We start from the raw sequence: 12,738 nt of genomic DNA on the forward strand, positions 1-12,738 counted from the left end.
AGATAAACTCATATGTGCTACTTTTTGTGTATAGCTGACCATTTTCAGGGCACAGACCATAGAAGTCTGCCCAGCACTAGCCCCGCCTCCCAACCACTAGCCCCGCCTCCCACCACGGGCTCTGCCACCCAATCTGGGCTAAGCTTCAGAGGACCCATTCCATCTGAACAGGTTTCCTTTATGTTTATCTCATGCATTTTTGAATTTTGTTATAAGTACATAAGTACATAAGTAGTGCCATACTGGGAAAGACCAAAGGTCCATCTAGCCCAGCATCCTGTCACCGACAGTGGCCAATCCAGGTCAAGGGCACCTGGCACGCTCCCCAAACGTAAAAACATTCCAGACAAGTTATACCTAAAAATGCGGAATTTTTCCAAGTCCATTTAATAGCGGTCTATGGACTTGTTTTCATCTCCACCACCTCCATTTGCCTTGAAAATCAACTGGTTATATGTCACATGTTTGCATTTGATGGGAATTCAATATGGTATAATTTCTCACCTTTCTCATCAAGTATCCCTGGTTTGGGGTGTAGGTGGTTTGTGTAATAGTGTTACCCTTTAGCAGGGCTTCCCAATCTTGTCCCGGTGACCCCCATTGTCTTGGTTGTTCAAGGTGGTCCCAATGCATATGCAGGAGAAAAAAAATCAGCATATTTCTGACCATTTACCTACAGTGTTTCTATTTAACTTTAAGCCATGCTTATACATTGTGGCTATCCTGAACAGCGGACCGGCTGTGGGTCATCAGGATGGATTTAGGAAGCTCTGTTTTAAAGGCATCCTCTCTTCGGTGCTTTCCAAGGAGTATTACCACCTGGAAAGGTATAATTCACATAGCAGAAATGTCCAGGAACACAAACATACTTCCCTTGATGCTCCCTAGCTGGGACTGAGAAAACGGGATCGGTTTCCTGGTAGGAATTGCCAAGCACATCATTCCTTTAGAGTCAATATTTGCTCATATATCCAGAGGATGGTGCCCATTTCTGTGTGTTTTTTCCCAGTAATAATTTTTCTTCATGTATGCATTGTTTGTAATCTCCAGTCCCCCATCATAGTAACATAAGTAACATAGTAGATGACGGCAGATAAAGACCTGTACGGTCCATCCAATCTGCCCAACAAGATAAACTCTTATCTTCAGTTTGGTACCAGAGGGCAGTAGTACTGTGACATCCTGAGCCATTGACCTCCAGCCAGAACTGTAATTGCTTGGTATGCACCGAATTTAGGAACTGAATACCACATACAGCATTTTAAGTGCCTAGTAGTGGTCAACCTTGAAAAACCCTAAAGCAAGCATTAATGATAACAACAACGATAATAATAATAATAATAGTTTCCGGGTTCTTCATCCGGTAAAATGTCAGATTTTTTTTAAATTAAGGTAGGTAGGTATAGCCCTCAAACTCTTCCACTGTCCTTGCTGTGTTCAAACTGCAGAGGATTAGACTGGACATAGTTCACAGATGTTTACATGCAAAGCCTGCTTTTGAGCTGTAGCACGATCATGGGACACCATAAAATAAAGTTATTTTCAAAACCAAAACGCGCTTTTCACATACGTATATAACAAGTATTTTGCTGCTCATTTAAAACCTTTTAAACGAGACTGTTTCGTTGTCCTTTTCACCATAGACTTTCCCGCTCAAATATCCCGAGTAGGTCTTTCGACTTAATAGGTTGTAAACTCCACTAGTGGGCTCATAGCCCCCCCCCCCCCCCCCCCACACACACACCCAAACGATGCTAATACAGCTGGCTGGCCCGTTTTTGAAAATTATAACATGTATCTTCCAAACACAAGATCTCCAGGACACTTGAATTATAATTGAAATAAAAGACCCATGCTGAAGAATTGTTAATAACCGTTTCTTTATCCTTAATCTATTTCAGTAAATTGAACTATTAAAGCGCTGTCAAATTTGAGCAGTTTACATTTTAATAGATGTTCCCTGAAAGTTACTCAGGAACAGAAGTTTTTTTTTTTAAGTTTGCTTTTTAACGTATTTTAAAATTGATTTCGATGTGTATTTTCAAACAAATAGCAGTCACCAATGGCATAAAATTTCATCTTCCTTACATCCAAAACATGGTCTTTCTATATTGAAACTGAAAAGTATCTTTTAAAAGTTGTCATAATAACTCGGGGTTTTTTTTGTCATTGGTAAAAAAAACAGAAAGAAAGAAAGAAAGAAGTCCATGCAACTAAACTTTCACCTAATGTTTAAAATAAAACACACAACAGGTATTCTTTTGAATTGCAAAATTTAGCATTACACACATTTACTCTGAACAATTAAAAAAAATGCAATGGATCAGGGAATTCTTGAAAAGTATATTGATTGAACTAGGTTGGCAAGCTAATTCCGATGGAAGGCCATCAGTGCTGAGTTATCTCTTGTGTCTGCCTGCTAAAAACAGACTTAGATTATTATTAACAAATCCTCTTTTGGCGTGTTTGAATTATTATTATTATTATTTTGGTTAGAGAAACTGTGAGCGGAAGTAAATATTTCAGAAGGACAAATAAGTTTCTCAAAATCTTCACCCCTGGAAAGGAAAATCTTTTAATAAATTGCATACTCCTCACACAGTTGTAAGAACAGAAAGGCCCGTGCAGAGTTCGTGAGCTGCACGCGCCACTTTTTTTTTTCTTAAATTTTTTAAAATGACTGTATCGACTTTGTAGAAAATAATTTTACCAAGGCCATAGCCCACCACAACTTACTCGATAAACAACGAAACCGGGTTTGGCACGCGGAGATATAACATTTATTGTAAAGCACCTGATTCAAGCTTATCAATTGCTGCATGAAAACCTGATCTATTTGCACCTCTGAATAAAATTGAACAACCCCCAGGGCAAACTTTGCAAGTAATAAAACGTCTTACATTTTTAATAAGGTTTTTTTCTTTTTAAATCTTTCTATTGAAAAATTGTCTTAACTATTATGCTTTTCTTTTTTTTATTATTTTTATTTTTATTTTCAAATTTTAATAATTACAGTATTCAATAAATCTTGAATAAAATACACAAAATATGCAATATCTTCATCATAGGAAACAATTGTAGAAAAGAAATAAAAAAAATGCTTTTCTTTAATAAGGTTTTTGAGGAGGTGTAATTGTGCCGTTCTTAAGTGGCCTTGTTGGCTACCATAACTTCCTTCACCCTTGGGGGCGTCAAATCAGGAATCCCAACACACCACCTCCGTCACCTCAAAAGGAAAGAGCATTGGGGGCGGGGCCTGCAAGGTCTGACTCCCGATTGGCCGGTTCCCACCATGATTGACGTGCCAGGAGACTCCGCCCAGACCTGCCGCCCTCTTGACATTAATGAGCGCCTTCTCCTCGCCGCTCTCCTGCCAGCAAGTGCTGACAGATCGAGGCAACAAATTTCAATTACAAGCCTCTAATTTGTGTCCTTTGCGCTTTCGTAGCCCGTGTCAGGGCTTTACGTCCCACTAGACGAATCAGAGCTCGAAGGAGGAGGGCGGATATAAAGGAAATCAACTAAGCAAGCAAGGGGGAGGTAGGGGGAGAGTTCATCCAAGAACGAATTTTGGAAAAAAAAAAAAAACTTGGCGAATGTACGTCTGAGCTAATTACTTGGATTAAAAAAAAAAGCGAAAGAGAAGGAGGCGAGGGGACAGAGAGGAAGCATCTAAATCTTTGTAGCACGTCCAAGTGAGTGATACTTAGCAGACAGGCTGATGCGAGAGAATGTGTGAGACAGACTGAAAGAGAAAGAGATCACGCAAAAGAGAGAATGCATAGAAATACGTTTGTAAATGTGTAGCTGTACGGAAGCTTTCTGCGTCTATAAGACTGCATGCTAAACATATTTCAAGGCAGCGATACTAACACAGATCCGTGTTGGCAGATGAGTGGCAGAGTGCCCACTACAGAGTTTTGGTACAAGGAGGCAACGTATCCGTATGAAAAGCATCGCACGCGCATAGTGGAGGCAGCGTGCGCGTGAGGAGTCCTCTTGGTTATACGTCTATGCGAGGTAGCGCGAAGGAGGAAGAAGCCTGGGTGGCATGGCCGAAAAGAGGAGATCTCCGTGTACCATGAGTCAGAAGGCTCACGCTTTCTCGGTGGAGGCGCTGATCGGGGCGGAGAAGCGGCAGCGGCGGCAGGAGGAGGAGGCGGCGGCAGCAGCAGGGGGCAGCAGTGAGAAGGGCTCGGCCAGCCTCGGGGCCGATCTGCCACTGGACTGCGATGTACAGGACACTTCCCTCGATCCCTGTGAGTTTCTTTTTCCTTTCCGTGGGTAGCAGTGGCGAGGGGCTCCAGGCTCAAGGGTGGAATCGAGGGCGCCAGTTGCAAACGGATAGCGGCAGTAAAACACTGTTGATCTGCTCCAAGCGCTCGTTGCCCTCTTACCCCTTGCTCTATGCAAGGGGCTTCCCTTAGTTGCTAAAATAAAATAAAAAAAAAGTTTCTCAAATTTGAGGGAAGGAGGCTCCTCGCAAGCATTTACTATATATTCTCTATTGTTTCCTTATTCTGTTTTACATACATTATCCTTTCTCACTCTCTTAGACCCTCACATCTCACGTAAATGAAACATTTTATGCTTATTGTAACAGAAAAAAAAATTAAAAAGTTCAGGTTTAGCTCCGTTTGAGTCTTTATTCAAATGTGTTATAGTTCATAAAAATTGAATAACACAACTTTTAGTTTTCAGTCTGTGATTTTTATTTTTAATTGAAGTTTTTAAATACGTGCTGGCTGAGAAATGGTGGCCTGAGGCAAATGTTTATTTAAAAAAATTCTCTTTGATTTATGTCTGGTAGCTAGCTTGCTTGTGGTTTCTTTTCACTGTGCAACAGTAGAAGAATTGCAGATGAAAGAAAGGTGAGCGGGTGATGGTTAGGATAAACAGAGAAACGGGGGGAAAAAAGACAAATTCAACTAATCTGTTAATTTCGTAACTAGCAAATGATAGAAATACCATTGTTTTATCTCACCCCGAGACAAGTCAATGGGAGTTATTAGTTAATATGGGAAATACTTGTTTTTGTAAGTAATAAACTATAAAATGTTCGGTGTTATTTTTTTAATATTTATTTGAGCTGTCTTTTCTGATCTCTGTGTTTTTGTTTCATTATTGCTATTAATAATAATAATAATAATACAGAGTGGTGAATATTAATGATTCCATTTTAATAATATGTACTTATTATGAGAACACATACAATCCAATTTGATAAGAAACTGACTACTCAGAACTAATAATTCAATGGAGATTAGCACAGATCCTGATAGGGTAGGAATATTTTGAAAGACAGTTTATCTAGAAATGAATGTTCAAGTTTGAAAATCAGGACATCCACGTGTGCCTATATTTCAGTTATTTATAATATGTGGAAATATAAATGCAGAGACCTGAACATTTCTCGGTCTCTGCCCCGCTTTTCTGCTTAGAACATTCATTCATTCGTTTGTTTTTGTTAAAGTTTTATAATTCATTGCAACATAAATACATTCAATAATATTATCGAAAAATGAAAACAGAATGGAAATGTTTAGAAGAGAAACAGGAATTTTTTTTCCCACAGACAAAGACAATCACGCACGACTAATCTTTATCCAGTTTTTGCAAGAAAGATGATTTTTTTTAACGAAATGGAGTAAGGGGTCGAGTTATTGATGAAAAATGTGTTTTTTTTCAAGCTAACATCCATTTACATATATCTACTATATATATATATAGGCCCACAAGAAGCTATTTCTTATCTTAAAATCTAATCTAATCGCAGTTCTATTCTGCTAAATGATAAGGATAGTTCAAAGTGGGTCACGTTGACACGATAAGTTTACTGCACCACGACTAGCTGTTTAAAAATTGAAAATGTGGTGTAAGGTTATTATTGTTGTATGATGATATTAACCCTAGGTACATCTTTGATGAAAAGAACGTATGTGAAGGTGTCTGCTTATGTAGGGCCAGCTCTATGCCCCAGTTATTGTCATTGTCTACATTATTATTGTTATTATTACCGTTGCTGTTGTGTTTGGTTAGTTGGTTGTTTTGCAGAGAGAGGGGGAGGGTAGTTATCCTTGTACCTAATGGTGTGCTGGGGGTGGTGTGTGTTTTTGTGTTTCCAACAGGTGCTGAGGGAAGCTCCCCCCTGAGGTTGACCGGGACCGAGCCCCCCCTGGCCGCCCCCCTCCCTGGAGCGCAGGTGCCACGGGGGGATCTGCAGGGCGCTGAGCTCTGGAAGAGGTTCCACGAGATTGGCACCGAGATGATTATCACCAAGGCCGGAAGGTAGGGAGGTCCAGATGCTCAGTACACCAAGAGCCGAAACTCCCCTCCCCCAGGGCCCAACACAGAAAAAAATTACGCACAATGCTCAACACTAACAACATGCAAATGATATGCACTGTTAGTGCTGAGTATGGGAAATTAAAGTGGGGAGGAAGGTACCTGGTGCTGTAGTTTTTTTTGGCCCTGTCTACAAGTTACTACCACCAGCGTGATTTTATTGCTTGTGTGCAACCACCGGTCACGAGCTGAACCCCCTGCAGGCCCACTGCTTCCGATCCACGCTTTCAGTTGAAAATCCCACACGTCCTTTCGTTAGCCGTCCTGCAGATTTATAAAAACGAGAAAGATGCTTGTGAACCATGGTCATCCTCCTCTCATCATAGGTAACCCCAGATCCCCCAAGCGCATTATAGTAACCCTCAAACTGCAGAGCAAAATTGATCAGCAAATAAAGACTTCCCTGCCCTTTGGATTACCCTCGATCATCGATGCTCAAATAAAGTTGGCTCACTATAGTTAAAAAGCGTTAATGGGAGAGAAGGTACCTGGAGCATTACTACTACTACTACTACTACTACTACTTAACATTTCTAGAGCGCTACTAGGGTTACGCAGCGCTGTACAATTTAACAAAGAGAGACAGTCCCTGCTCAAAGAGCTTACAATCTAATAGACAAGTGAACGGTCGGTCCGATAGGGGCAGTCAAATTGGGGTAGTCTGGATTCACTGAACGGTAAGGGTTAGGTGCCGAACGCAGCATTAGCTGTGTTGGGGAGAGTTAAGACAGATCCCTAAAAAATTGTACGGCTTTAGGATGTAATGTAGACGTTCCCATGCCACTAATGTGCCTCTTTTCATGGGCTTTTGGGAGCTTTACGGTGGCATTTTGGCTGCCAGCCCCACAACGTAAGGAGAGGGTGCTCCAGTGCCCCCCCCCCCCCCCCACACACACACACCATCCCAGCAGTATGGACTGGGGCTACTGCTGGCTCTCGTTATTCAGGTCTGGCTATATACAGTAAGCTGCCCTGCTGCACGTCTCCTGGTACCTATCGAACTATTCCAGAGAGTCGGCTGTAGCATACGCTGCCCCGGCTGCGTTGTTTTGCGCGATTGCCATTAATAACGCGCAATGTGTTACCGAATGCTCTAATCGCCCCCTTCTCCCTTTTCTAAGCTGTCGTGGCAAAACAGCCTGACAGAAGCATGTTTCGATATTGCTGTTGAAAACTAAAGGAAGCTGGTACTCTAGAAATACCAATTTGAAACGATCATGAAATGAAACGTAATCAAAGGACATACGAGAACAGAGAGCGCTGCTAAGAGTATTAAAAAAATACTTCTGCAAATGAATTTATTCTGTAGTCAGAATCTTGTATAAAAGCTGTGTCATGCCATTACACAAAAGACAGCTTATCTTTCATATGCATATGAATTGAGCTTTTTAGATTTATTTGATGGCAATCAATAGAAATAAAATAAAACAGAGAATAGAAAATAAGATGATACCTTTTTTATTGGACTAACTTAATACATTTTTAAATTAGCTTTGGAAGGTAGCCCTTCTTCATCAGATCAGAAACGAAAGCTAATCAAAAAATGTATTAAGCTAGTCCAATAAAAAAGGTATCCTCTTATTTTCTTTTCTATGTTTTATTTTATTTTATTTCTGTTTATTACCTTTAAAAGTGGACCAACACGGCTACCGCATCTCTCTACTCAGATTTATTCCATAAATAACTAGTCTAACATTCAAATGATCCGATATCCAAGGCAAATGCAGTGGTTTCTATAGTCGAAAAATAGGTCTTAAAATGTACTAAGACAAACTATGTTGATTTAAGGAATTTGAGGCGAATGGCATTATTTTTTTTTTGTAAATGCTATTGAGAATTTTGAAATTGTATTAAGGGAACAAATATTCCAACAATAACACTGACAGAGATCATCCACAGGAAGAATGAACATTATTAATAACATGATTCAGAAGCATTTTGGGGAAAATATGCCCAGTTAACTTCGGTCCGTGTTGAGCTCATTGGAAAAGTTAAGTATTTCTTTCCGAGGGGCGCTAAAAAAAAAAATTTGCACAGAAAAACAATATAAAAAATATATTTTTTTAAAATATTGAACTCATATGCAACACAGTGTACTAAGCTTCGAATAAAAGAGTCCTAGAATCACAGTTCTAAGGTGTTTCCCTCCTAAAGAGCTTTGCTGGCGGAGCTACCGTTAATAATTCTAATTATTAAAAAACAAAATCCCTTTTTTTTCAAGAGATTTTATTGAAATTTTTATTAGAACAAAGGGATACAAATTGGAACAGGGAAAATGGATATTCAAAGAAGTTATTATCTTATTTGTACATTTTCTAGTAAGTTATGCGGAGTGATAACCTGAAAACCTTTAACATACTATAATAAATTTCTCAAAATTTTGAATTTTTATAATTTTTTAAGATTTAAGTAAATATCTTGAAAATAGAAAATGTATAAGGAGAATAATAAATGATAAGGAAATTGGGGGAGAGAAGGGAGAGTAAAAGTAGCTGAATCTCTTGAAAACAAAATCCCAATTGTAAGTGGTGTCACAATGAGACGTTCAAAATCGTGGATTGGTTATAAGAAATCTCGAGAAACTACAGATCTAACAATAAGTCACAAACCACATCAGGATTTCCTTAATTCGCATGTCTTTGCAGGGTTTCTAGCGACTGCGTCTTAGAATCTCCTGTTAAAACTGATCCACGTGAAAGTGCAGTAGTCTGCGGGATATTTTATTATTTTAGTGTCCCTGGATCCAAAGCCTCGGAGCACACCTTTCAAATTTTTAATCCTGATCTTGAATCTTAATAGCAATAAAGGCCACTTGGGAGGCAGCCGATCTGCAGTTTGCAGAGCGGCATAAAATAGTATTCTTGGAACCGTTTTCTAACCCGATAATTTTAAAGGCTCAAAATATATCCGAGTTAAAACGCGAAATTCCGTTATATCTGATTAAAGAGATTAACGGCTTGCATTTTAGGAGAAGGAAATGCACCTTTTGTTGTTGATAAGAATATTTAAGAAAGTCTGATTTAGGAAGGATTTTTAAAAGATTTGCCAGTTCGTAATTTAGGCGTAACAATTCACACTTGTATATTTTTATCTCTTAGAAACAGCGGGCTCTGGTATTTTTGTTCGCTATTTAGCGCTTTTATTTTCTGTAACAATGTTTATTGTTTAGAATAGAAATATTATTTTTGCCATGTGACACGGTGAATATTCAAAATGTATCAGGTTTAAAGAGAGAGAGAGTGAGTGAGTGAGTTCTATATTTCAAAGGCTTTTTCCCAGTCCAAATTACATATGATATTGGTAGTCAGATGAGGATCATTTTTACCATAAGGCTTGTGTGAGCCCGGTACATGGTTTCTGTGCGAATATATCGATTTAGAAACGGTCCGGCGTTGCTGGATCCGGTAACTGCCTCCAGTTCGGTCTCTTAAAACATTTTTCTCTTTTCTGTCCACAGACGAATGTTCCCAGCGATGAGAGTGAAGGTCTCGGGGTTAGATCCGCATCAGCAGTATTACATTGCCCTGGATATTGTGCCAGTGGACAACAAAAGATACAGGTAAGTAACGCGGAAACTGCCCTGCGCCTGCTTTGTAAGTTAAATGCCAGAACGTTCCGCTGCTTTTTTGCGTGACCGAGAAATTACCACTACATATCGTGTTTATTTATATCACATCAAGGGATTTTATTGACTAATCTGGAACAAGATTCATACCCTAAGCATAGTAGTTCCACAACGCATGCGTCACAGGTAATTTTGCGCCTCCGATACCCCTGCGCTCGTATAACCTAATGCGGATAACCTGGGGTGCTTTTCTTGTACGCGGACATAAGAAACCAGTGGACTTAAAGGCAGTTCCACTTGCTCGACACGATGGCTACTGTCTCTAACGTAAAAGTTGATCTTCCTGAGCAAGAGTCAATGCTATAAGTACGTTTACAGTTTCCTCGCAGTCGGAGTTAAAATATATGAAGGAAGTCGAGGAATGTGTAAGAATATTTTGGTATCACGGCAAGATCAATCAGTTCTAAAGAAATACGTCCGTTTATGTTCGCGGACTTCCCGACTGGTTTGCTGAACCTGTGGATTTGCAAGTTGCTTTTGCTGGATCTTTGTTAGGGTCCTCAGTGACACGGAATTGAAGAACCCCCCCAGACTCCCTACGATCATGTTCACAGTACAATAATGTTTGCGTTTTGCCGGCGATCTTACTTTACAAATATCCGTGTCTTCTTCCAAGCTGATGCACCAATTATGTAACTTTCATTTCTAAACTGGCGCTACAAATCGAATTGCACGGGCTGTAACCCTTGATAGCACTGTCTGTCTTAACACCTTAGTATTAACCATCAAAAGTGGACCAAGCCGGCGGGATGTTTAGCGCCATTTCCCAAAATCACGTCGCGATCCCAGATTTATCGCGCACGAAACCCACAGTGCGAATATCTTTTTTTTTTTTTTTTTTTTTAAATCGTGCTCACTTTTGAAAGGAAAACTGGTCATCAGTGTGTTTGAAGTCGGCTGTCCACTTAGTAGAATTTTCTAGGCGTCGCTCATCTGCGGATCTGAGACCTGCGCTAGCCTTGAAAATACCGTGTTGTTTTTGCGCCTCAATGGCGTTAACAAATAATTGAATTGCGCGTTGGCTTTTAGGTTTTAGGGGTGAGGCACATTTTACAACGCCACCAGCCGACGTGTTTTGAAAGATCCCAGCACAGTTTTCTCAGATCCTATTGATGATTGAGTTTTCTATGACCATGAAGTGCCAGAATGAGTAACATACTAGTAACATAGTAGATGACGGCAGAAAAAGACCTGCACGGTCCATCTAGTCTGCCCAACAAGATAAACTCATATGTGCTACTTCTTGTGTATACCTTACCTTGATTTGTATCTGCCATTTTCAGGACACAGACCGTAGAAGTCTTGCCCAGAACTAGCCCCATTTCCAGGACACAGACCGTAGAATTCTTGCCCAGAACTAGCCCCATTTTCAGGACACAGACCGTAGAAGTCTTGCCCAGAACTAGCCCCATTTCCAGGACACAGACCGTAGAATTCTTGCCCAGAACTAGCCCCATTTTCAGGACACAGACCATAGAATTCTTGCCCAGAACTAGCCCCATTTCCAGGACACAGACCGTAGAAGTCTTGCCCAGAACTAGCCCCATTTTCAGGACACAGACCGTAGAAGTCTTGCCCAGAACTAGCCCCATTTCCAGGACACAGACCGTAGAAGCCTTGCCCAGAACTAGCCCCATTTCCAGGACACAGACCGTAGAAGTCTTGCCCAGAACTAGCCCCATTTTCAGGACACAGACCGTAGAATTCTTGCTGAGAACTAGCCCCATTTCCAGGACACAGACCGTAGAATTCTTGCCCAGAACTAGCCCCATTTTCAGGACACAGACCGTAGAAGTCTTGCCCAGAACTAGCCCCACTTTCAGGACACAGACCGTAGAATTCTTGCCCAGAACTAGCCCCATTTCCAGGACACAGACCGTAGAATTCTTGCCCAGAACTAGCCCCATATCCAGGACACCGACCGTAGAAGTCTTGCCCAGAACTAGCCCCATTTCCAGGACACCGACCGTAGAATTCTTGCCCAGAACTAGCCCCATTTCCAGGACACAGACCGTAGAAGTCTTGCCCAGAACTAGCCCCATTTTCAGGACACAGACCGTAGAATTCTTGCTGAGAACTAGCCCCATTTCCAGGACACAGACCGTAGAATTCTTGCCCAGAACTAGCCCCATTTCCAGGACACAGACCGTAGAATTCTTGCCCAGAACTAGCCCCATTTTCAGGACACAGACCGTAGAAGTCTTGCCCAGAACTAGCCCCACTTTCAGGACACAGACCGTAGAATTCTTGCCCAGAACTAGCCCCATTTCCAGGACACAGACCGTAGAATTCTTGCTGAGAACTAGCCCCATTTCCAGGACACCGACCGTAGAATTCTTGCCCAGAACTAGCCCCATTTTCAGGACACAGACCGTAGAAGTCTTGCCCAGAACTAGCCCCATTTCCAGGACACCGACCGTAGAATTCTTGCCCAGAACTAGCCCCATTTTCAGGACACAGACCGTAGAATTCTTGCCCAGAACTAGCCCCATTTCCAGGACACAGACCGTAGAATTCTTGCCCAGAACTAGCCCCATTTTCAGGACACAGACCGTAGAATTCTTGCTGAGAACTAGCCCCATTTCCAGGACACAGACCGTAGAATTCTTGCCCAGAACTAGCCCCATTTTCAGGACACAGACCGTAGAAGTCTTGCCCAGAACTAGCCCCATTTTCAGGACACAGACCGTAGAAGTCTTGCCCAGAACTAGCCCCATTTTCAGGACACAGACCGTAGAATTCTTGCTGAGAACTAGCCCCATTTCTAG

General features: G+C 41.2%; 1 protein-coding gene across 1 annotated transcript in view; it reads left to right on the forward strand.

Moving 5' to 3' along the window:
- Positions 1-4,051: 4,051 nt before the first annotated feature.
- TBX18 (T-box transcription factor 18) overlaps positions 4,052-12,738 on the forward strand; it is a 64,700-nt gene continuing 56,013 nt past the window's right edge. Inside the window, exons 1-4 of the mRNA XM_030195647.1 lie at positions 4,052-4,259; positions 4,877-4,879; positions 6,129-6,288; positions 9,803-9,904. Of these exons, the coding sequence (XP_030051507.1) occupies positions 4,052-4,259; positions 4,877-4,879; positions 6,129-6,288; positions 9,803-9,904 (473 nt within the window). The remainder of the gene's footprint in view (positions 4,260-4,876; positions 4,880-6,128; positions 6,289-9,802; positions 9,905-12,738) is intronic.

The sequence above is a fragment of the Microcaecilia unicolor genome, chromosome 3, assembly GCF_901765095.1.
Source record: "Microcaecilia unicolor chromosome 3, aMicUni1.1, whole genome shotgun sequence".
Taxonomy (NCBI): domain Eukaryota; kingdom Metazoa; phylum Chordata; class Amphibia; order Gymnophiona; family Siphonopidae; genus Microcaecilia; species Microcaecilia unicolor.